The 25,938-nt window shown below is 39.6% G+C and overlaps 2 protein-coding genes and 1 long non-coding RNA gene across 10 annotated transcripts in view; 2 read left to right on the plus strand and 1 right to left on the minus strand.

Moving 5' to 3' along the window:
- Nucleotides 1-10,732, plus strand: part of BEND6 (BEN domain containing 6) — a 26,252-nt gene extending 15,520 nt beyond the window's left edge. For all 6 annotated transcript variants that reach the window (XM_068937443.1, XM_068937439.1, XM_009687034.2 and 3 more), the window contains 6 exons: nt 162-260; nt 628-805; nt 2,294-2,511; nt 3,816-4,008; nt 6,071-6,209; nt 8,718-10,732. In XM_068937443.1, coding sequence (XP_068793544.1) covers nt 162-260; nt 628-805; nt 2,294-2,511; nt 3,816-4,008; nt 6,071-6,209; nt 8,718-8,988 — 1,098 coding nt within the window. In that variant the 3' untranslated portion in view covers nt 8,989-10,732. The remainder of the gene's footprint in view (nt 1-161; nt 261-627; nt 806-2,293; nt 2,512-3,815; nt 4,009-6,070; nt 6,210-8,717) is intronic.
- On the minus strand, nt 8,889-14,543 carry LOC138066704 (uncharacterized). Its single transcript, XR_011140101.1, has 3 exons — nt 13,793-14,543; nt 10,074-10,176; nt 8,889-9,018 (listed from the first exon to the last, which is right to left on the minus strand). It is a non-coding gene; the product is annotated as an uncharacterized lncRNA (long non-coding RNA).
- Nucleotides 14,544-14,581: 38 nt separating this feature from the next.
- ZNF451 (zinc finger protein 451) overlaps nt 14,582-25,938 on the plus strand; it is a 43,729-nt gene continuing 32,372 nt past the window's right edge. Inside the window, exons 1-4 of one of the 3 annotated variants that reach the window (XM_068937438.1) lie at nt 14,582-14,720; nt 15,976-16,062; nt 24,047-24,130; nt 25,394-25,519. In XM_068937438.1, the coding sequence (XP_068793539.1) occupies nt 14,604-14,720; nt 15,976-16,062; nt 24,047-24,130; nt 25,394-25,519 (414 nt within the window). In that variant the 5' untranslated portion in view covers nt 14,582-14,603. Of the gene's footprint in view, nt 15,019-15,106; nt 15,478-15,975; nt 16,063-24,046; nt 24,131-25,393; nt 25,520-25,938 lie in introns of those variants that run through there. The other 2 variants (XM_068937436.1, XM_009687036.2) reach the window with 2 other exon arrangements.

Below are 25,938 nucleotides of genomic sequence, written 5' to 3' on the forward strand. Positions count from 1 at the left end.
ACATGGATCTCAAGACTAACAAAAGGTTGCAAATATATTTTTCAAAAATACTAACAGAGAATGTCAAGGGCAAAGTGAATAAAAGTTTATAGTATAACACAAGATACTCTGATGAAGGGTTCTATAGGAATGCCAAGGTACTATTATGCTCTTGCTTACAGGGGAAAATGATGAAGAGTATAAAAAGGAAGAAATCATTACAGGCATCCACCCCTGCCAACATCCTGAGTCAACTTGAAACATCTTTAATTAACAAACAGGTAAACCTGGAGTAATTTTAACCTATTAAGCACACGGAAACTGAGATGTATTTGTTTAGGGGGGTGTAAAACTTTTGTTTTGGTAAAGTTGTGGTTCTTAAAGATACCATCTTAGAAAATCAGTGAATGCACAACATAAAGAGAAATGTCTAACAGCTAAGTGTTATTCTGATGTTTCATTTTGAATTTAAATATGAACAGTAATATCCATGTTCTGTAGCAGCTATTAATTAACGTACACCAATTCTGTCGATATATTTTGTGTATACAAAGAGAATATTCTGATTTAGGCAGATATTTTAATGTTAGTTGTAATGCTTTAATTTTCTGTATTGTTGCTCTACATAAACCGTTTTATTTTTTTCAGAGAGAACCATACTCAGGAAACAACTGTTTGTACAGTGAAAGTAGCAGTGATGATGAAGAGCCTTTATTTCAACTATCCAAGGTGGAACTATGCGCCAAAATAAAAAGTCTGAAGAGGAAACTATCAGACACTATGAGAGAAAACTGCCGCCTGAGGCAGTCCCTGGTGATGCTTCAAGGTAAAGTCAAGGGAAATGGTGTGATGAAGAAGAGAGCCTGAAAGTTATGAAAAGCTTGATTTATAAAAGACTATTTGAATGGGAATTACGGATGCTCGAGCACCTGACAAGATCAAGGCCTATCATGAACACAAAAGTCTTCGTTACATAACAACATTTAATTCCAGCAGCACTTAGACAAAAAACATCTTAAATGGAGGCCACATGATCTTGGAGTTAAAAATAGAAAAATCTGTCTAACTTCTGTCAGTTATTCCCGAGACAACATTTCTGTTTGCTGTATGTAAGCACAGGCTAAACTTGAATACTCCACTGACCAGTCCAACTAAACCTTATTTATTAAGGAGTTATTCTTGATCTACTAAAACTGGCTTTATTTTGGAATGCTTTTATTTTTAATTTATTTGCTAATTCTTCAGTATTGATAATCATCAGTTACTTCTAGAAACAACAAATTTAATCTTTTCCTAAAGTTTTCCCACCATTTTGTTCTTTTATAAATGAATCCTTAATCACTTAGCAACCATCTCTGAAGTCCCTCTTACTTGTCTGTGACCCTTATTCCGGGGCAAGCCAGAGACTGAATCCAGTACTTCTAAACACTAATGAACAAACAATGATTAAAGAGGGTATGTTACCTCCCTTGCCAGCTACATCACAGCACTCCCGAGGCAGCCTGCTACATCTTGGGTTTTTTATTGTTTTTTTTAAGTGCTTATTAGTTTCGTTGCCCACCTGATTCCATCCCATATTTCATTTACCTTAGTTTGAATTATTCTCCTCCAGCTCTCTGAATAGCATTTTTCCAAGCTTTGTTAGCGTCAAACAACTTTTTTTATACATTTAAGTCCGTTCGCCTTTCATCTTGAGCATCTTTTGCAGTGTTTTCCAATAAGTTAATGATTCTGTATCATGCTGATTCTTTATCCCTCACATCCTTTCTACTCGCTCAATTGATTTTGTTAATGGACTCAATGAAAACTTACCTTTGAAACGAAATGTTAGTCAGAGAAGTGGCCATTTAAAAGACATTCTCTATAAATTAATAAAGGGAAAACATAGTCTATGCATAGGAAGGTGTAGCTCCTTTGAAACAAATGAAAAATCAAACATATCACTATTTGGCCCATATTCAGCATCTCTGAAGGCTTGGTCGGATTTTGAGATAGTAAAAAGAAGAAGAAAAGAAAAATACCTATCTTAGTGCCGTGATGGGCATAACCTAACTAACAGTTGCTCTTAGCAGTTTGCGGAGAACTGATCTAGCATATTCTAAAGACAGAGGCCAGAACTTCACAGGTGAGAGCAGCAGACTGACAGGAACATTTTGAGAACCAAAAAAAAACATGTTAAAGCATCTTTGCTGACTACTTTCACTCTTTTGCTTGTGTGACAGGAGTTTATTTATAAAAAATATACATGCTGCCATAGTCAGAGTCTGGAAGCTTCAATTACCGTTCTTAGCCATTACTTTCTATTTAATTTCAGTGTTGCCGCAGGCAGTCACCCATTTTGAGGAACTGGTAGGGATGGCTGAAGCACTGCTCAAAGGGGGCGTGACAACATCTGCATCCAGCCTTCATTCACATGCTGTTTGGAAAGCGTCTAACAATTCTTTAGCAGATTCCTATGCAACTACGCATAGTAACTCCAACTCACCCATAACTTTGAATGTGGAAGATGAGGAGCAACAGATTGAAAAACAGGTCAGTTAAGAAGCAGTTTCAAGCATAAAAATTAAAGTTGATGTAATACAAGCTTTATTGTGATTGTATAACAGCTATAAAAAGTATCTGTAAAAATCATTTTATCTTCAGTCACTTGATGAAGTGACTAATGAGTCCTTTTGTGCAGAAGAACCTTTCCATGAGACACACTAGACATAATTCAGCATGCTAGTACATCCTTGAACTTGCTTTTATTTCAGTGGCTTTGCACATCTGTGACTGAGGGCTGAATGTGGATGCATGGAGAAGATACTGAGATCCAGGAATAAGTTCTACCCTGATGTTTTGGATACCAAAGTGGAATGACAGCATTTCAGAGATTATCTAAGAAAAATACCAGCAGAGTCTGTTGAAAGTGTTAATAAGTAAAATGGAGAATGGTGTGTTTTCTGCTCTTGTTCCAAACGCCGGCCAGCCGTCAGTAGAAATACATATCTTGCACTCAAGAAAGATGCTCCCATATTCTCTGTAAGAACAGAAGTGAGAAGCCTCAGGCACAGAGGCAGTACAGAACAAATATAAAAATCTAATGAAAAGAATAATTCCAGCTCTCGCATTCACAATTCACATAAGCATTCTTGTGCACTGAGTCATGCCAATCTGTGGAAATCACATGTTGCCATGGGGTTCACAAAAACAAAGACATCTATTAAGAATTTTCAAGGTATGATTCTTTGACTAAACCTTACAGTACACAAAACCTGACCATCCCCAAAGAATTAAAAAGACCACATTTTTAAAGCAACCTAACCTTACCACTAAACAGAAGTAGCTCAGACTTGCACATTTGGTTGTACAACTGCTGTGGGTAGAAATCTCTCCCAAAGCATAGGGCCAGATGTTGCAGTTCTTAGGGCATGCCTGCTCAGAGGCAGGAATATTAGCTTGGGCACGGTGCCATGCTTACAAGGCTATACAGATTCCAGGCCAGACCTGGATCACATCCAGCCTCCGTGGAGTGCAAGCAGAAGGATTTAGATCTGTCTGAACATGTCCTGCTGCCACTGCTGCGCAAGGACTGCTTGCGGAAGTGTTTGCTAGTATGAGCAGGGTCCTTAATCTGCCCCATACTTGCTTCTGAAAAAACTGTTAACCTGCACATATAGTTCCAAACTTTGAGTGACATGCAAGCTCGGCACTGATTTGCAGGACACAGTTTGCAGCGATTACATTTGAAATTGCGGTTAAAAAAAAATACACTTTAAAAGATATTTCAGAGAAATACTGCATAATATTTCCAGAGAACTTCAATAGTTATGTCTATGACCAATTTTGTTTTCCAGTTCAAGATCGAAAAGTGGCAGATTGCACTTTGTAACAAGAGCAAACCTCAAAAGTTTATAAATGACTTGATGCAAGCACTTTATACACATGAATACATGGCTACGCACAGCCTGACAGGTGCAAAGTCCTCCTCTTCAAAGGATAAAGCAGCAAAACCAGCTATGAATCAGAATGAAGTTCAGGAAATCATAGGTGATGACTTGTTAACATTACTCAATATGGCACTGAATTGACAGAGGGCTTTCTTTGGGGGGGGGCAGTAAAATTTACAGCTGGTCTACTCAGGTTATGTGCTGTTTCTTAGTTTCTTCTTTGCACGTTTTTTCAACCCATCCATCACAACACTCTTAGTGAAATGCGAAACAGTAGTATTTCTGTTGTGCAAACTTTGTGTTTTCATTTAACAGTGACTACCAAGGCACAGTAACACTGTCATTTTTTAGCCTTTGAAAGAATTATGTACAATTGTCATACCTGGAACACGAAGGTAACAGATAAAGGGGAGGCAAAGAGAGCGCACACTTGATCAAATTTTAAATCATGCCTGCTCTATTCTGTAGTTAGTGAAGATTGTAAATTCTGACATTTTAAACAGTGCTTCAGCCAAAACAAGAGGAAAAGTGTAGACAAATAGTGATCAGAGAAGCAAAGAACATGGGTTTTGTGCTGAGGGTTAAGGTAGAAAAGGTTTGGTGCACAGAAAAGAGAAAATCATTTCAGATGCAAGTAGCAGCTTTAAAGAAAACTGTTATTTTGTTAGCACTGATTTTATTTGGATTCGCACCTGTAGCTTAATACTTTACCAACATAGCCCCATTTTCTGTACCAGAATCCCTCCCCCATTGCCGTTGCCTCAGTCTTCCCCAACTTAGTTCCAGTTTCTGTACCCCTTTGCCCAGTTTTATTGAATTTGGCCATCAGTTGCAGGATTTATTAATAGGGTCTTGATGGTGTAGCTGCATAAACATGTTTTTCTGAGGAGCCTAGCTAGAGAAAAAGTGCCGAAGTCAAGAAGAAAGACACAGTGAGATGGTGAAAATATATTTAGACAAGATAAGATGAGACAGTTTCACAATGAAGTATCATAAAGGTAAGGGGAGAGGCATGCATTGAGAGAATGGCGACTGGATACATTCAAAAATATAAAATAAAGTTTTTAGTAACTTCACCTGCATCTTGAGTGCCAGCTAAGAAGAGTACACTCCCTCTGCCAGTGCACTATCAGGAGAAAGGGATATAGCCAAAGATCAGACAGATGAGAAAAATATGGAAGGAAAATTCAGCAAGTTAAAGAAAAAAAGTTGTAAGAAATAAAGAGCTAGGGATTTAAGGCACCAGAGACCAAACAGCTTGAGCGTGAAGAAAAATTTTCTTGGTTGAGAAGCTACTAGCAACTTTTCTAAAGTTGCATTCAGCGAATGGTTTGGGCAAAACTGAAAAGGAAAGCAGAGAAGATGATAATCAGAACATAGAGTACAGGCTGCTGCAGAAGAGTTCAGTGGCAAAGGGGAACCTATAGCGAAGTCAAAGAAATTTATTAAGGGAAACAAAAGCCCTGCTGATTTCAAATGGAAAAATGTCAAAATAATACAAGAGAATTATACAAGAGAAGAAGAAAAATAAGAAAGAGGCCTAAGAATTCTAGGACTGTAGAAAATGAGGTAGTAGATCAGATTATTTGAAGAAGATGAAAGTTATGAGACTTCCAGATGAAGTGAAATTAAAACAGACCAACGGAAGTAAATATAATGGAGAAGAGGGGAGCAGGAATTGCAGTCCTGATGCTCAGTTCTGTTAATATTGCTTTCAAAAAAGTTAGCCAGGCAGTTGGTGGAAAAACAGAAGAGAATTTTGTGGAGAAGGAGACATGAATTGCAAATGAATAATAATGAACAAAAACTGCAAGATTCTGAGGTGTGAGAACTATGGAGGACAGAAATAGGAATGTCTGATAAAGAACAGAACATAGGAAGGGAGGAAGATCATATACAAATCACTTATTGCAGGAAGCTCCTGTGACCCTGATGTTCCCTTTGAGCATGCCAAGAACAGGCACAGCAATATGGCAGGCACAGAGGAAAACAGAGCTGGAGTGTGCAGGATCAGGGAAGTAGTGAGTGAAGACAGAAAATTAACTAGAGCTGAAGCTGAAGTAGTTGGAAATGTCAAAGATGCAATAAATGTGTTTTAGATCACGCATCTGTGGTTTCCGTGGTTTGGAGGCCTCATATATGTCATCTCTTTTATTTTGTAGGAATCACAAAGCAGTTGTTTCCAAACACAGATGATGCTTTAATTAGGAGAATGATGGGACAAAAACTAAACAATTGCACCAAGAAGCCGATTTTAAGCAAAGATCTTAACTCAGGTGCTTTTCAGAAGCATGGCTTTTGGTAAGTCTTAAAAAAATTGTAGTCTACAGTATGTCATTCCCTATGTTAGCCTGTGGTAACAAAAACTAAAAGCAATCTTAAAGTTATCTTTAAGATGCATGTTCAGATTTGCATTGCCCAGTAAGTAAATATTTTCATGTCCTTGTACAAAGATTACATAATACAAAAGTAGTCCAGCTTAACATTACAGCACAAAAATGTTGTTTATTGAGCACAAGGTAAGTAAAGTACAGGAAGAGAAGACAGAAGTAAATACATGAAGTTACTTTGATCAACATATCTATTTTAGATTCGACATTATTTACTTTTTTTACTATTGTCTATAGAATCTCCACAGACCAGCTTTTCATTCCATGGGCATGTCACCTACTGTGCCTCAATTAACCCCCATGTGAAAACAGGGAAAAAATCGTACCTGTTCTGTATCTACTGATAAAAGTACTGCAGCAGAGCTAAATCAGCATTCTTCTACCAATAAAAGAGTCTAAGTTATTGTGGTAGAAGAATTCTAAACATCTTTCCTACTATGAGCGTGCTTACCTTGTGAACAAGACTAGCCTAAAATTGCTTAACTCATCCCTATTGTTAGTGAAGTCACCTATTTGCATAATACTGTTTCCATATATATCAAAGATACATATATTTATATACTTAAAAACTTACTCATATAAAATATGACAGTGCAAGTCTTAAAAAAAAAAAAAAAAGCCTCCGTAGGGAAAAATGTCTGATATTTATTTATATATATATTTATATATAAATAAAGAAACCTCTACGTGTATGGAAGGCAACTCTGTGGTATTTTTATCCTGTCTTAAGAAAGCTCTTCTGTAGGAATGCTGAGAGGAACAGAATCAGAGCTTAAAATCAGTGAGAAAGGGAGCGCATTTCTGTCTTTACTTAGACCTTCCATGTCCAGAGGACTTACGGATTCACCAGATTTCAGATTTTCAGTCCTCTGACTGGAAACTACTTCATTCGTGTGTTTTCTGTTATCATTGAAATTATCATGTAGTAGGTTAGCAACTTCCCTGATGGGGAAAAAGAGTCCTAATATTTTCCTTCTTCCTCGTTTAGTTATGGTATGCATGCTTGAAATCCATATTTGCAAGTATAAGATGCTGCATAAGAAAAAGCAAGATATCTGACTATATTACAAACTGTAAGAAACACCACTGTTTGAAAAGTAGCAGTGCTTCACTATTAAAATTCCTTTCTAAGCCACTGGAAGTACTCCCTGGACCACCAGTGGTCTGTGAATTACTACTTGAGAATTACTTGAGACAATATCTATGGGAAGAATCCATACACTCAGGTTTTCCCAGCTGGAAACAGAACAAAAATGCTCCAGCCTGGCTGAAATAGTTTACTACATTAATGCTTTTCTCCTAGAGATGAAAAGACTGCATAAAACAAAAGCCCTCTGTATTTGTAACATACAGTGTGTATTGATTCACTCTAATATTTTTCCTTGTCTTGTGAAAACAGCAATATCAAAGGTAAGAAACATTTGAAAATGCACAGTCATTAGTTGACACAGGTGGTAAAAATAACAACACAGAAAGACAAACTTGGTCTTCTTTGAAGCATTATATCTTAAATATAATGCTATAGATAAGCTTTATAATCTTCAGCAGATGAATCCATAAACTTTGCTAATTCTTGTGTCTTACCTGTTGTACAGACGCAATATTCCCAAAGTCTTGGTGGGGGGGATCTTGAGCACTAGCTCAACAATACAAATACACATATACACAGCAAATACAATTCTGGGTTGCTTTGTAACAGTGCCTGAATTTAAAATTCATATATTAAAATAAAAGTATCTTTACATTTATTATTGGTATGTCCTTATGTAAAACCCAGTCCAATATTCACGGAAACCAGTGCAAATATTGCCTAATTTAACTCTCTTGAATGGATGCTTATTAGAATGTATTTATAATTGATTCATTTGACACCTATTCAGAATTTCCTCAATGTAAAAGCATTTAAACATCTTAGAAGTAATCATCCTACAGATGTTGCTGTTTTCTTTAACTCAGACAACACAAGTTTTCTTTGCAAGAAAATAAAAAAAATTTAGAAGTGCTCACAATATCACAGTTCCTTCAGTTCGCCTCCCAAAGGTGAAGTACAGAGAAGTCAAGAGAAAATCATGTTATGCAGGATCTTAGTACCAACTTACACACAAATTACTAACAAATTCAAACTGATGATACCACAGTTACAAACTCCTCCCTTGCTGCTCCTCCTTCCCTGCCCAACCTCCTCCCCCTTTCCCAGAAAACTATTACAATTCAAAAGAAGGAATTTGGAGTCAAATCCAACGAGATAGACAAATCATCATCTCAGATCCATCAGATTGAGGTGAGATAAAAAGAGAACACGTGACTGTAGGAAACTAGTTAAATAGCTTAATTAACTTGGCTGCTCAGAAACTAAGAACATTAGGGATTGTGTGTCTACTGTTAATACCCCAAGCTTAGTTATAAATTGTCTCAACAGTGGTCCAACAGCTGCTCCTCAGGGCGTCATGCCTTCGGCTCTTCCTCCCAGCACACAAGACCAGCAGGATTATGATTCACCAGCTGCTGCTACTGGACAAATTCAGCAAAGCCACAGCTGTTCGACTCCCTCACCTCCCATCACCCGAGGGCCGCAGGAGTGTTTCAGCCCTACTTCTTCCAGCATAGAGTCTCATCCCTTGAGAAGTTCACCAGCACCCTCTCCCAACCAGGGCTGCAGAAAGGATCACAGGAATTCAGACAAGGAATAACAGAGAGTATTTCATAGCCGTTCAAGCTCCCTGTGGAGATTAAGGAATAGTATAAAGTTAATTCAATAGAAGTAATATTTAATGGGCCTAGCATCAGTGGACAAAGATAGTGCAAGCAGAATAGAAGCCTAGGAACCATTTTCTCAAACTTATGAAAATCCCACAGCATAGAAAAAAATGAAGGCATATTAATTTCTTTGGCTTTAAGATATTACTAAATATGTGCATGTTATACTGTAATTCAAAAAATATAAACTTGTTCCTTAGAACACAAGAAGAGTTCCCCTTAGTTTGACAAACAGCACATTATTTACAGTAATACCAAAATAAAGGATAAGAGGAAATTTAATCCCTTTGCATTCACCTTGGTAGCTGATGGAAAACCACTTTACAGATCACAGAAAGTTATTCCATATTACTACAAAAAAGATACAGAGGTATGAAAATAGGGCAGAAAACTTTCCAAGAGAAATGAAAAAAGCTGTGACCAGCACAGGGTTAGAAATCAAGGAACCACATGAGCAGAGAAGGAATAAAACAGGTATTTAATGATCCTGTTAAACCAGGAAGAAGAAAATACTTTCAGGGCAATGAAAGTGCAGCTCCCAAGATGTTTCTTTCCCAAGAAAGAAACACCTCATTTTTAAGCCCTAAAAGTTGAAAAGTCAATGAAAGAAGCCATGTTCTCTCTTAGCTTAGGGAAAGGTGCTTCAGAATAGCCTGTTTAGTTGGGGAGGCCATGGCTTCTCTCACTGGCCTTTTGCTGCCGGTACTCCGGTTTATCTCTTCCTTCCTGAACATCAGCTCCACACCTGAGAGTGTCTGGTCCCTTCAGTCGCGAAATGGAGGACAGTCTTTAGGAAGCGACTAGAAAAGGACAAAGATGCCAGCTCCTACTCCCTATGTCTAGGTTTTGGAATGCTACTTTTTGGTTAGGGAGTGGGTGGGTAGGTAGGGTGGTCCTAATGGGGTTGGTACCAGAAACCCCTCAGCAACATGCCAGTTCCTTTGGAGACCTGACAGCACTTGTCTCAGTCGGGCAACTGGCACATCCTATAACTGCCTGGAACGAAGAGGACAGGTACCTTTTTCTCCACTGTTGCTTGTAGTCTGACTGATTCCAGGTTTACAGTGCGCTTGTAGCATGGGAAGTAGAGACCATGGCTTTCAAGCTTGAGTGTATTTCTCCTAGAAGAGAGAGTACTAACAACAGTTAAATATATTTTTTACTTGGCAAACAAGCAACTAAGGAATGAAGATGAGAAAAACCACAAAAATGAAGAAATTTAGCTTGATTTGAGGAGACATCTCTGAATTATAGAAATAAATTAGAAGTAGCTTTGGGGTGAATGTCAGGAAAACATTCTGAGGACGAGGTTAGCAGCTGGATACCTTGAGAGAGGGAGGTGCTGCAAGCCTTAATTTTGTTCAATCAATGGACTATAGAGAAGACTTTTGCATGGGCAGGGGTATGGATTAAGTGATCTGTTAGCCTTTTTCATCTCTCATGTCTATAAATTCCTTGTAGATAGGATTAGGATGAAAGCAGATATGACAACATGACACAAGTTCTATTTCATGTTGTTCACTATCATCCATGAAATGTAACAGAAGGATGTTTGCCATTATGTATATTTTGTATATGTACCTGTATGTATAGCATATATGAATGTATATAGTTAATCATATTTTTGAAGCAACTTTCTATCAAATAAAATTAAACATTACTATGTCTTTGTTTCATTCTTATTATCTTCTGGGCTTTTTCTTACATCAGTCACTGCTGCACACTTTCACATGTAAGGTTGCTTTTCTTTCTCACTCACTCCTTTTTTTTAATAATAGTTCTGAAGCCAGCTTCTATAAAACTCGTAATTTTTAACTAAGGAGCTTAAAGTCCTCCCAGTTGATATAGCAGAGCTGCAGCAACCCTGCTGTTGTGGAGCAGTTCAGCGCTGGAGCTGCAGAGCCACTTGGGCACGCAGGCACATTGAGCTAAACGTGAGTAGCTGCTCTCTCTGCCTCTGGGGCAGCACTGAAGATCGTGATGCACTAGGTGCTTTTCTATTCTGCAGATTGGGTAGTTTTTCAAATGAAAACAAGCGGGGCTGGCAGCTCAGCACAATGAGAAAAGGAGGATTTTCATGGTAGCGTGAAGCACTAGAAAATGGGCATGGCAGGGGATGTTCTGAACAAAAAGCAAAGAACATAGAAAAGCAGACATTTTAATGTTCTGCCAAAGGGTAGAAGCAGGGAGCAGGCCGCAAAGAGCCGGTGTCTTCCTCTCTCCCTGTGGAACTGATGTTATCCCACCAAAGAGAAGATTTTACAGAACTGAATGGTTAACAGAAAAGCCATGGTCCTTTCAGTATGATCGAAAAGGAAGAAAATATAACTGGCTTTCGAAAAAGATGCTGACGAGCTCTCTGTGACTACAAAACTGAAGACTAAATAATTACAGATGAGAAACTACAGAAGTAACAAGGCAAGGGGAGGGGAGAGCAGAGCAGCTTAACACTGGTTTTCCCAAGATTTGCGCTAGAAACAAAATTAGTTGGTGACATGTAAACATGTTGTGTCACAAAGCGTACAATTCATCTGATAATAAGTGATAGAGGATGCATTATTTGCATTACTGAAAATCAGAGCAGGCTGACAGCTTACTGTAGAAGAAACTAACAGAGCTATACAACTCTGCAGTATCTAATAACTAGAGATTCAGTATTGAAAACTAAGTAAGCGGTACTGAAACAAATTATTTGAACTATCTGTTTCTATCTGTATTTTAGATTAAATTTGAAGATTACCTTGCAAAAGGATTTGGCCATTGTTTATTATGAATTGGTCAATAAGAATATCTGTTCTCTAAAGAAGAAAGAGCATTATGGTATGTGAAGACTGGGATAAAAAAATTGACTGATAAAAACAAAATACTATTGAATAGATCGGTTTTTCATGTGTCTGGTTCCTGTTCCCTCTTACTAAAAACCAGTATACTAGCTGACTAGGAGTCTAATTAAAAAAAAAATCTACATCTAAATTTTCTAGATTTAGAGTAAATGGCAGTATACAATGTTGACACAAGAGGGAAATCAGTGGTTAAAAAGGCAACATTTCACTCACGATAAGGAGCAAGGACAGAAGGAAGGAAGTTGAAATGTGTTTAAATTTTGTAAAAGAAAATAATTGTTTTCAGGGTACATAATACGTGGAATTGGTTGCAGAGAGTATTATTACTGAGTTTACATAGGAGGGAGGTCTGCTCAGAAATGGCTTCCACATCCTATCTAACACCCAGACTCCTCCTGGAGGTTTGGCCTTTTTTAAGATTTAACTCATGAACAGGCAGACCATGAATACTCCCTGCTCTCCTAGGTTTGTCCGTGGCTACCTTTGGGAGCCTATTGACTCTCTTTTAAAAAATGGACTACTCTCACTGCAAGTGATGCAGTGCAGCAGGCTACATCTTTTCCACGCTCTATGAAAAAAGCCTGTGTAATAACTTTCCTAAGCTGATACAACTTAGAAAGCCCATGTTTTCACAGAAATTACCTAAAATATTCCAGTTTTGGAATCTAGAATTTTATTAGCAGGAATTAGCTAAAATCTTCAAATTCTGGAATTCAGAGTTTTGTTAGCATATTCTAAATGTTGACCAGATTGCAGATATCACTTTTCTTTTACTGTCTTCTTTTCATTAACTGTATTGTTCACTTATGGGGAAGATCTTTGGATGGGTCATCGCAAGAGCAAACAAACCTCCTTTACCTCAGTTACTGCTGAAAAGTTCATACTCAAATGAGCATCATCTTCGTAGAATATCAGAATTTGAAAAAAAAATGCCACCTTGCTATTCTAGAAAGTTATTCTAGCAACTCACTACTATTGGACTTCGTGTTATCTGTCCTCAAGAATCAAAATTAATTAAGTACCACATGCAAGCTACAAATAGAATGGCTGCTTTCAATACTCTATTAGCAAATTTAGGTTATAAATGCAAAATATGAGCAAAGTTTAGGCAGCAACAATGACTTTAATTTTCTAAATGGCAACAAAGTTTCTTTTGTTTTAATAACAAAATAAAACTGTTCTACTAAGTGTTCTTTATACAGTTCAACAACAGTGATTACATTGTACAAACCAGTTAACTATCATATTTTAATTAACAGGCAAATAGTAAAAAAAAGCAAGAATCACATCTCACAGAAGGAGATAATAGGAGCGTTTCACGATCTCAGTACTTCCAAGTTTATCTTTTATCATAAAGCTATTTTTTCATTATGATATGAAGGGAGGCTTAAAACTGGGATTAGTACAGTAACTTGGTGTTTACAGGAAAAATAAATGCACTACATTAATTCTAACATTGCCAAGCACCATGTGATGTATTATTCCTTACACTTCTATTCACAAAGGTCTCATAACATCCAAATGCAACATGTAACCCTGAATTCTCTCTCTCTCCTGTGTATGTGTAGTTTAATAAGCACATACCAGTGAACTGTTTTGGGTACAAGCAGCTGTTGTATATAGGCACACAACTCGAAAGCGACATTCGGCTTACTCAGACTCAATGCACTGAGTAAACGTGATTCTGTTCATCAGTTTTGACCTGGGGTGACTCAGAGCTACAAAGAACAGGATGAAGCAGATCAGTAGCAGGCAAGTATTAAGAATCACAATTACACACCTAAGAGGCAGAGCATAGTTTGAGAAGCTAAAGGAAAGATTAGAATTAGGTGTGTCAATTTATTTCAGGATGCCATCATTTAAACTCACTGTTATTTATCACGTTACCACCTACTTCATTGCCATTTGCAGACCCACTTCGTTTCCCTCTGGAGCTTTCTTCCGCCCAGGAGGCTGCTGCGGGCTTCCCAGCAGGCCGGGAGCGAGCGAGCGAGAGGGCAGCGGCTGCTCCCCAGCCGCGCTCCACCACAGCCTAGCTGCGACCGCGCGTCCCAAGGAAGCCTAGCCGGCAGGGGGGAAGGTGGCCCCAGGACACCACGCCAGTTCTCCTTCTGAGAGCTCTCCCACGCACAACTGATATAGTCTGATATTCAGGTTTTCACTAGAGAGACTCTTTGGACAAGGCGCGTTAGGAAAGCAGGAGCAGAGCGGGATGCTCCCAGCATGCCGGGATTTCTGGAGGCCACCAGCAACGGGCGCTGCGGGGTGACACTGCTTCTGCCCCCGCCACCCCTTGTCAGGTGAGGCCGAGACACGGCCTCTGGGGCAGGGAAGGGCACCAAGGCACCCGGCCGGTCGGGGGGGGGGGGCAGGTGATGGCCTCGAGCAAGAGCTATCAGAAGTGAAACACTTTTTAAGCACTTAAGAAAAATCTTTCCTAAGCCGGGGTGACAACGCCCTCCCACCCCCGCGGGGACACAGAAACGCACAGAAAACCAGGAGCAGTGACCGGACGCCCCGGCCAGGCGCAGCACCCCCCCCCCAAGGCAGCGCCCCCCGCCGGCACCAGCCGTGAGGGGCAGCGGCCGCCGCCTCGGCGCGGCGCTAACGGCCGCCGCCAACGGCCGCCAACGGCCGCCGCGCGCGCGGCCTCCCCGGAGGGAGGGGGTTTTCCCGCCTCCCCTGCCCGCCCACTCTCCATCCCCATGGCGGTGACCCTGCCCCGCCTCGGCAGCGGCTTGAGGGTTTCCCTCCTTCCACCGGCAGCTTTATTCAGAAGCGGGCGATCGCAGAACGAAGGCGAGCGAGCGGGGGCGAGGAAGGTGCTGAAGGGAAAAAAAAAAAAAAAAGAAAGAGGGAACCGAAAAAAAAAAAAGATAGGAAAAACGCCGCCGCAGGGCAGCCGGGACATGACGTTGCGGCGGTAGCGCCGACACCTTCCGCGGGGAAGAGGCGGGGAGGAGCGCGGCGAGCCGGGCGCGAACTACAAGTCCCAGCAGGCCGCGCCCGCCGCGCCTTCCCTGCCCGCCGCCCCCGGTTTGAAGAGGAAGCCGAGGCGCGGGGTGGCGGGTCGGGGGTTGATGCGTCGCGGGTGCTGGTCGCGGCGGCGGCGCCGGCGGGGTGAGCGAGGCCGGGGCATTGTGAGGGGCGGGGGGGGGAGAGGGGGGAGCGCGGCGCCATCGCTTAGCAACGGCGGCTGCGTGCGCGGGGCGGGCGGGAGCGGAGCAGAGCAGGCGCCGGGCGGCCCCGCCGCCGCCTCCTGGCGCACCCGCTCTGTCTCGGTGGGGCCGGCGTGGTGGTGGCTGCTGCCGCTCGGCCTGGTGGCTTCTTATTTTGGCGGCTGCCTCGGCACCCTTTGGGCTAGCGTGGTCAGGCGGGCGAAGAAGGGCGAGTGAGTCAGCAGAGGTGCCCGCCCGGCGGCGCCGTCTGAGGGGCTGGCGGGCGCCTCGGGCCCGGCGATCCGCGCCTGCTGCTGCCTGCTCGCGGGGCGTCTCTCCTTTGGCAAGACGAAACTCTGTCTTCTGGCTCTCCTGCGGTCCTAAAGTGGCCGAAAGCATCAGAAATATCAGTAGCTGCTAAGTATGCCTTAAGTCATCACTTCCAAGACGTGTCTTTGGCTAAACAAGCCTCTGTTTGTATCCTAGTGGGGGTGCGCAGCTGCGCAGGTGCCAGCGCGGGCAAGTTAGGAGCTCTGCTTTTTCTGTTCGTATGGATTTGAGAGTGAAACGCGTTAGTCAACTAGGGTGGTAAACCCTAGTACCAGGTTCCTCTCTGTAGTAAAGCTTGCACAATGAGGAAGTGCTGGAGGAATACGGTGTTGGTGTGTTTTGTAGGTTAGGCTGTTTTGCATATTACTTGGGCAATGTAGTGACATGATTCGAACCAAAATTATTTTATTTCTTTTAGCACTTACTCTAGCATTATCAGTAGTTGTCACTGAATGATACGAAGAGATTTGAATGCAAATTGGTTGTAGAGCCAAAGTAGCTGTAAATGAAACTGAAAACATAATGAGGGAGAACTTTTTAAAAAACGATAGAACATGTTTGAAGCATGTTTTGATTTGTTTCTGTTTAGATAATGGAGTCTCTTAGCTCTGGCAACATTCCTGAGACTAAATCACCAACACAGCATGAAAGTGAAGATGACATTGAGTTCATTGGAGTAAGTAGATCTTGGGCTTGGGAACATATTGCACATAGTAGTGAGTACTTTCTCAGTAGTTGTATAAAATATGAGTTTTTTCTATACTGTATTTATGATCTTGATTATATTTAATTCAAAAATCTTTGTGGCAGGCAGCAAGTTCTTCTAAAGGGACTTTTGACAATGTCTTTGGAAGAGTAGAAGGTAATGTCATGTGGTGCTACAGAGAGAGAGTAGACTTGAGTATCTCAGCAGAGGAGTGGGGGATGCAAAGTGCATCCATGGTCAGTGAGGCATATGAGAAGGCTACTAATCACTGTAAATTTTTTTTTTTTTGTAGTCATGTTGCCTGACATTTTGCTTAATGAATAGTCCCATTAAAATTAATGAAACAAAGTGCTGCTCAATCTGCAAAACAACGTCAAAAAACACTATATGTCTGTAGCTGGAGAAAGGAAAGAAATAATGGAGTAAAGGCCTTTATCAGCAGTGTACTCGAGCACAGTGTAATAGCTACATATTCTAATGCTGACCCGTGGCTTGTGTGAATATAACTTTAAGATATTTACATCTGTTGAATGCGCAGGAAAAGCATAACATTTTTCTTGCTGCCTGTGTTCTGGCCTCAATACATCATCAGTGAAATGGTGCCCTATGGGAGGGATACATGCAAGAACAGAAAGGTGATTTCCGTTAAGGAACAAGTCATTCAAATAAGACCAAGTATAACTGATACCAGGACTGATAATGGCTAGCTCCCTATGAATTTGTCTTATTGTTAATGGTGAGTAGTGATTGACATTTGCACAGTTTTTACGCTAGCTCTCATGTAGATTTTTTTTTCTGTGTGCTGTCCAATGAAGTCTAAATTCAACCTGCAGACTTTCCCTCTCCAGAGGTATTTAAGTGCTCAAGTATGAGAGGCACACACGTATTTTTGCTAAAATTATAAGTACTTGATTATCTCTGAGACTTCTCAGTCTGTTAGCTGAATTTGATAAAAACTGACTAATAAGTTCAAAATTCATTATATATGCAGACAAGTATTCAAGTTTTAATGTGTAGCATAACTGTATAAACTTTCCTTTTCTAATATACCAGGCTAAGAATGAGGAAGCTTTGGATGTGTAATGATTGAAGGGCTGTGGGAGGAACCTGCAGCACCAGTTAAAGAAAAGAGATTTATTAAAATCAACCTTTTTATTGCTTTTGCCTATGTATATCTGATCCTTTCTGGTCCCAGTGATGACTGATGCTGAGAGAGACAGCTATATGTAGGAAGAAGGCTTCTTAGGCTCAGTTCTTAGGCTTGCTCTCCTTGGGCAAGGATATTGCTGCTGCCATTGAATACATGGGGGAAGGATGTCTGAAATTGGCCATTAGCTAATGTTAGCAATGATCCCTCTTTCCGATCTGTCATTTACTCCTACTCTCACACGTCTCTGAAGAAAACTTGCATTTTGCGAAAGGACTTCTAAACTATTTGCCTAGCTTTAAATGAGCCTTCTGGTACAATGTGCGCATGACTAGAAGTGTACAAGCTTTATAAATTTTGTGTATGAATGCTCTCTGATCATTCAAATACTGTTTTCTGCACGTACCAAGAACCCAAAACACCCAGACCACTAGTGATATTGTATGAACTGAGTTAGAGAAGCCCACTTGGATATCTCAACCTATGATCATTTCGAGTAAAAGCGAATAGTTGTAGGCCATATGCTCTCTGTGTTTTTCTCTTTTCTTGAAAGGTTTTTTTTTTCCTATTTTGTTTCATTTTTTGCTATTTTGATCACTCTTTTTGGGGATTGGAATTCTTAACCATTAGACTATGCTCCTTCAAATGAAGGCTTTTCTTCAAAAGCAATCCCTGCCGCTGCCAGAGTTGTCCACCTTCTACAGTCAGATTCACACTCGTTCAGGAAACTTCTGATTGTTCTTTCATGATTTCTTACCCTTTAATTCTGCATTACAACATACCTTGTCTACTTAAAATCATTAAATTCTAACTTTGCAGACAGGCAGAAAAAGGTGGTTTAATCTACAATGCATGCCATGATTGTTAGTGACTTAATAACTTGCAATAGGATGTTCTGAACCTCATCCTTTTTCCTTAGGAAGTATAAGGCAAGAATAAAGAGGTTCACAGGTTTAATATGGTTTGTAGCCTGTATGTAGACAGAGTCATTTAATGAGTAGAACAATTAAAATAGCCCATTTTTGAAAACTGTTCCATGAAGTTGTTTTCACTACTGATAAAAAATAGGGATTTCTACCAGATGTCCTGAGTGGTACCTGTAATAAGAAGCTTTATAGTGAATCCATATAGCGCATGCAGAATATTTACTTTACTAGTAAATAGCCACAAAGTGCTGGTAGTTAGCAGAGGAGCGCTATAGCAAAACAGTGTAATGTGGTATGTGACAGAAATTCACATGACACGTTAGAGAAAAAAATTGCAGCTTTAAAGGCTGAGGATGAAGAACAAGTGCTGTTATAGACTGTGTTTCATCATCCTTACATCAAGGCTATATTGGTTCTGTTTGGGATTCAGAATTCAAGGAGACCTAATATGAACTTCTATGTGGAGATCAAGAGAAGGAATATGGTATGACAGCATGAAACTGTCTTGCCTAGAAAACTCAGAGCTGACCTACTTATCTCCAGTTACTGCTTGAACCTGATTCTAAGTTGTTAATTAGCCACACTCAGAATGGTAATTAGCCACAGTCAGAATGGTATAGAGAAAGGAAAGATACAAAAAATTATTTAATGTTTATATTTTTTCCTTTAATTATTGGGTCCCTCAAAAGTCTAAAGATAGATTTGAAGAGCACATGGCCATCAGATGTACCGAAATCAAGTGATTTGCTGAAAATTAGTAGTTATGATTTAAAGGTTTTATTTTGTTTCCAGGTGAATTGTTGAATACTTGAGTTTTTATATTAATGTGTCTCTCTGGCTTTTAGTTGCATCCTAGTAGGTACTGAAGATGATTTTGCAGGATTAGGAATAATCTGAAGCAGAATTTTTACCTTTGTTCCCAACCCAAGTCAGCCAAGGATTTAGATTTTTGTATTTACTAGACTAGAGAAGTGAAAACTTTCTAAGTGCACATTGGTTTACAGCTTCGATCAGTTACTAAGCTGGCTTAAAGTAGGGAGTCTGTTGGGACAAAGATTTAGAGCATAAATAATACAACATGAGTCAGATTTTATGTTTTAGTTTAAGCTCTACTTGTTCAGCAATAATAAATGTGATTACATGTAGATACACGTGCGTGCTCACATAATTATTTTGTCAAATATACGTTAACTCTGTAGTACTGTATATGGAAAGTAAGTTTCATGCTTTGTATATACTAGTATAGGTATAATTATGCAAATGTTTAATTGTGCTTTTTATGTAAACTGGGTATATGGTCTGAATGTACGTAAAGCTAAAAACTGAACAAACAAACAAAGCCTTACGTGAAATATGAGTGGATTAGCTGGCTTTTGGCTAGGTCTGATAACCGCAGACAGATGAAAAGGAGGGGAAGGAAGTGAGACCAGAATTTAGGACTTTTAGGAAAACTTCTTGAAGTAATGGAGATGATCTTCACAGAACTCCTTGAAAAGAAGTTTTCCTTGGAGACGAATCTGAGGCTTCATCTTTATCAGCTGCTGACTAAACGAACTTGATTATTTTCACTGCTACAGTTGGTATTTTGCGTAGCATGGTGGCATTACAGTTTTGTTAATTTATTGCTAATATTTTCAGCCGAAGCCATGTGTAACAGCAGGACACCAGAGCTGTCTGGAGTCTCAAAAAATACTTTTCTATCAGTTCAAACAAAGAAGTTCTTCTAGTAACTAAAATACCTTCTATTTAGCTATCAGCTTATTGTTCTATGGAGTGGTTGTTGGTGACAAGGCTGGCTTTCAAAGGTTGTTTATAAAAGTAATTGAGAATCGGAACTGCTTTAGAGTGAAAGACCTGCTTATAGTATATGAGGACTGAGGCTCCGTATTTGCTTAGTACCAAGCATTGATGACTTCCTGGGTGCCATATGATGACTATGGTCAGTTAAAGAATCCACAGATTTTCAAGCTCTTCTTTGAGTACTTGTCCGTGTTGGTTTTTACTGCAATCTCGGGCTCATGTGTGCCAAGATACTTTCTAGCTGGTGGAGTTCAACTTCTGGAGAGATACAAAGAGCTGGATGAAGCTAACTATTCTTCAGCTCCTTTATTCTCCTAACACTGAAATGGAATCCTCATGCTTGGCACTCTCTGCCCTATGTTACTGTTTTTTTTTTTTTTTTTTAAACTTTCAGATTGGAGCTGGTCATGTGCTGAGGTGATCCAGCAGAACAAAAGCTAAATTGCTGCTGTTCAAAACTTTCCCTTTATGTGGTATTAGAGTATTAATTGGGAATGATTATTAGTAGTACTTGCTGTGCCTCTGGAAAAAGGGTGTTTTACCTGGCACCGCTTCTCCAAGCGAGCTCAGAAATATAGGAAGTCCCTCTGAAGGTACTGCTTACATCACAGAGGCTTTCTGAGAATTTGAGCTTTTAAAGGGAAGAATAGTCCTGACTTCCATCAGGAAGACTTACGTCCTGGGCCACTACATTGAAAGGCTTTGAACTTCAGCTTTCAATCTGGTACCAATGTCCTCTGGGCAGAGAGGAGCTCTGCTGTCAAAATAAGCCCTGGCTGAAGTCACTATCTCTTTAGAAGACGTATTCCGACTTTCTTCTGTATAATGTTGCTCTGCTAAGATGGATCTAAAGCAATGTTGTGATATTTAATGATGGCTCTCAGTCAAGGATACTCACACATTGACTTAAGCAGCTGCTGAATAGATGTACTGAATACAGGATTACACTGCTTTCCCTGATTCTTATACTTTCTCAAAGTATTGTTGTAGCCTGTTTGAATTTTTGATTTGACCCAGGACAGTAGTTCTTGTATTTTTAATATCAATATATTTTTTGTGGTTTCAGTCACTTTTATAAAAGTTAAGCCACCAACCAATCAAAAACTAACTAGCCCAAAACCTTAATTTGAGGTTTGCCTTATTATTCAGGAGTGTATATAGACAGACGTCATGTATTTTCATATTTTGTGTATATAGTCATGTTTGTTTTTTCCCTCTTGGAAAATAAGGAAGTATCTCTTCTTTGAGAAGTCATTGTAAAAAGTTGTCATATCGCATTCCTGTTTAAATTAGAATACAAACCAAACAAAAAATTGTTTAGTAAAAGGTACACGATACAGAAGGAAAAAAGAGAGAATATATTTCATGTATGCAAACAATATTACTTGTGATTAATTGAACTTACTATTTTGGTCACTAGAACTTGCCAGACTTGAATGCAAGTTTCTCTGTTTTTCAGTTTGCAGCTTCCTAACTCTTAATTAGTTAGTTGCTGAATTGAACTGAGTTAGTCAAATAAACAGAAATAAGGAAAATCTGTATATATTTGAAGAAACTACTGCTTTTATAATCAGACCTGAACATTTCAAAACCACTTATTGAACAGGTTGGACGGTCAGGAGATTTGAGTGTGTCTTTAAACTGTCACCTGCTAACACTTGTTGTTGCTAATAGTGATTTAATTTCTTATAAATTTACAGAGGTTGTCAGTTTCTACCAAACCAAATCTTTATTAGTTTTTTTTTTTTTTTTTTAGATTTCATTTAGAAAAGCAAATTCTCTTTGTTTACTTAAATGTAAAAAGTTAGGCATTCCTTTAAGGTAATTGGCAGCCTGCAGCTCAGTTCATAGAAGCTTTTATTATCTTCTCCAGCATCTGATTCCTCTTCCTCTGCAGTGAGACAGTGAAGACTGGTTAAGCCTGGCCAACTGAATAGCTTTAAAGCCTTAAAAGGTGGAAGAATGGAAAGAATGGGGTGTAGTAAACACAGCAGAGGGAATTGCATGCTGCTGCAGTTGTTTCTGCTACTTTTCATGAGGCAATACATCATCTTAGCCTACCCTAGTTGATATAGTTTTTAAGACATTCAGGACACCGCCAAATATATGGCTGAGACAGTAGATACAGTACTGCACCTCTTAAGATGTTCAGCAGCGTGCTGAATTCTTGAAGTCTGTCGTTTGTGTAGAAAACTTAACTTGCTAGCAAAGAATATCTTTGGGGTATATAACAGTTCTGCTGCATCTGCCAGCATCATTGCCAGACAAATGGCTAGTGCTGCAGTTTAGTGAAAAACTTTACATGCAGTACAGTCTACATAATGTTATACAAACTTAAGCAAAAAAAACCCTAAAACCATATTTGTTCTTGTTTTATTTATTTTAATGTTAGACAATAACTTTCAGCATCTAGCGGAGATGGGAAGCTTCTTAGAGCATGTCGAGATTTTAGTTGACTTTGCATCTTACTGCGTAGTTGCCACAAAAATGAGGCAAACATAGTTACCAAGAAGGATATGTACGTTCCTAAGCAATGATCGTGTATATGAGTAAGGGTAACTGGAAATACTTTTGCTTGGTGTATGTAGACCCGCTCATCCTGTGCCATGTTTGTTGTACGGCTTATTTAGTTGACATGTGATAAGTAGTAGCATATGTGGGTTTTCTGCGTGACATCAGACTATGTGTATATAGTCCTCCTTTTTTGCCTTTAAAAAATGCTAATTTTGATTTTTCTAACTTTAGAATCTCATTAATTAAAGTTTAAAAGTATAATTTCTTAGCGCCTTGCTTTTCTGTGGTTGTGCCAACATTCTGCCTTCTACTGCTGCAGAGATTTGTAACAGAAAATGTTAAAGCTGGTCTGAATGGAGAGTGAATGGGAATATATGGATGTGGTAGCACCAGACAGAATTACATTAGAAGGGATATAAAGGGCTATAAGAACAGCAGATGTTGATACTGTCTAGATTAGAAGGTCATCAGGGTCACAGACTATCAGCATGAGTTTTCTCAAGGAAAACAAGGGACAGCCTTCGTCCAGTCTAAAACCAAGGCTTGAACCGTTAAGATGATGGCAAGAAGATAAAAAGCAGGGTTAGCACCCTAAGACACTTGAGAAGGGGGCAAAAGACAGTGAATAAATCTTAGTGATTCCCAGAGGAGGGACAGGATGGAGAGATGAAAATTCTTAAGTATCCGAGAGCAGGACATTGCTACCAAGCTAGGAAGAGTCTAGAAGATGTGATGTGATAAATACCTGATAGCCAGGATCCTTTGTCCTCCGTGTCACTGCAGGGAGTCCTGACCAAACTGCCTGGATGTATGTCTTGGTGACCAAGTGCCGAGCAGACTGCTTAGGCACATGTCATGGTGCTTGTGAGGTATGCCAGTATTAGCAGGAGTGGATGAAATGTGTTTTCTTTTAAAGTAAAATCACCTTCCCCTCCTTTTATGATTTTTAATAAAAAGAGAATGACCTGCTTGTGGACTCTCTGCTTAGAAGTGAATGGACTTCAGGGCGTACATGTGTATGAAGCTATTTTCTGCTTTCTTAATGTCTGAAGTACATAAGGAGTCCAATGGCTTTTGGAGCTGGCATGTAATTTAAATTGTGTCTCAACAAGCCAAACACATTTGGCCTTGGTTAGTGAAATGTAAGGCTGTTTTTGTCTTGATAGCAGTCTGACGCCGTAGTACCATTGAAGAAATGGCAAGTTGAGCACCTATGAATAGGAATATATCTTCTAAATTGATTGAGAAGGTGAAGAATATAAGGCTATTGAGCAGGCTGAGATTGTTCACTTTACTTTTGCTAGTTGATGTTTGTATGTTAAGTTGATGTTTTTAATTATTTGTGGATATTTATTTATGTGTGTGTTTTACTAACACGTGGTCGTGCATTAGCCTATTAAGTGGAAAAGTTGCACTGCAGGAATCTCATCAATAAACTCTTGAAACCTTGTAGAAATTCCTTTTCAGATGGTGTAATGCTACTGTGTGTTGTAATGCATTTAATGCTTTATCTTCAAGAAAAATAATTTAATGCTTCTGTGTGTGTATGTTTTTAACCCTTTCTCAGGAAGGGCCTTTAAGACCAGTACTTGAATGCATTGATCTTGTAAGTAGTGAAGATGAAGAACCGAACAGCAGTGCTTATACTCATGTGAGTATGTCATAAGGTACCTTGGGATTCTCATTTGAAAAGATAATTACCTTCTGTATATTCCCCCTCAGCTACTCTTCCTGAAATGGCTTGTTGGAGGTATTTTGAACAAGAAATAAGTAAGCCAACACTTAAAATTTTTATTTTTATCTACTGTTGAGTGGAAGGCAAGTAAGCTAAACTTCTTTTTTTACCCCAGTGATGCTTTTTTACCTTCTTGAAATGAATTTACAGCTTTGATTTAGCTTTCAGTGGTTTTCACAAATACAGTGAAGAAAAGGAAAGGAAAATGTCATCGTAGAAGTGACTTGATATGTCAGTGTGTCCGTACTCTAGCCTGCTTCCAGATCTTTTCCTCCTAAAAGGACTCTTAGGGGCAGTTTTGTGCGCTAGAGGAGCTTATTTTGATGAAATCTGATTTTAACCCAGCTTCATCTTTCCTCAGCTGTCCTACGAATTTTTAAGTCAGAAGCAGGCTGGTCATCACCAGAACAACTCACGTATCCCCCAAGCTGATTGTGCCCGCTCTAGGAGGCCTTAGAGAGGGGTAATGACAGGGCATAGGCTGTTTGAATTGTTGTGGCAGCGGCAGCCCTCTCTTGACTTTTATTTTCCAGTGTTGCAGAAGACAACATGTGGAATAAGCCTGATTTTAATGGAAAAGCAGATCTTCTGTACGTGCACAGACTACTCTGCTGTGACACTTACTAGAGCTGGTTGTATGGCAGGAGCAAGCTACGGTGTCTGTCCCGTCCCTCGTGCTGGAATAAGCTAATGACCAGCCTCTGCAAATATTGGGCAGTATTTCTTAGAGGATCTCTAAAGAACTGAGCTGGAGTGGGAATTCTATCAGTTCTCTGTTTTCTAGATGGGCTGTAGGTTGGCTTTGAAATCTTCTGGAATTTACCTACTTGTAAGAAATTTTCTTACCTACTTCTAAGGATTTTTTTCTTTTAATCTGTTGGAGACTTTGTGGAAGCTCAGCACAATCAGTACTGTCTCCTTTGGTGCTTTGGTGAGGCTAACATTGTTGATCTTTAATTGCACTGAATATCTGGGTGGGTGGTTTTTTGTTTTTTTTTTTTAACATAAGTTACAGGTGTTACTAAATTGAAGTTGAAAATCAGCAAGGTAGCTCGTGGAACATAAGACTGGAGTAATGGACTGAATTATGTTCTGATGCTTGGGCATCACTTTTGACTGTATTAGTGCCTGTTAGTTGCCTCACCATTACCAAATAAAAGTTTACCTTTTAAATTGCAGGGAAACGTTAAACGTAAAGATCACTTTGACTATCAGAAGGAAAGGGTTACGTCAACCTTGGATCGTCTGGCACGCCATGTTGAAGTAGAGAAACAACAGAAAGAAGAGAAGAACAAAGCTTTTAAGGTACTGGAGCTATTTTGTTTCAGTAGAAGTGCATAGTACCAGCCTTTGTGGTCACATGTGTTTTGTTTGGTTGGTTTCTACTGTTAAGTGAATTAAAAGTTTGGGTTTTATGTTTTTAATTCACGTAAGTGAGCCAGACCTGGAACTAGCAAGTAGAGACTTTTTTTACTTTTAGAGCATTGATTGAAATATAATACAGACTGTGACTGTTCCGTGATCTTTAATTAATGAATTCACTAGTCTCATTACATTTCTTAAGGAACAAATACTAAACTCATGCAAACCAATAGCAAAAGTTGATTCACTTGTTTGTGTACATTGCAGAGGGACCTTAGCATGAATGATTCTGGTGCTCAAATAATTGAACAGAACAGTAACAGGGTTCATAAACCACCATGCAGCAAATATTAAATTGTCTA

This window comes from Struthio camelus, chromosome 3, assembly GCF_040807025.1.
Source record: "Struthio camelus isolate bStrCam1 chromosome 3, bStrCam1.hap1, whole genome shotgun sequence".
Lineage (NCBI taxonomy): Eukaryota > Metazoa > Chordata > Aves > Struthioniformes > Struthionidae > Struthio > Struthio camelus.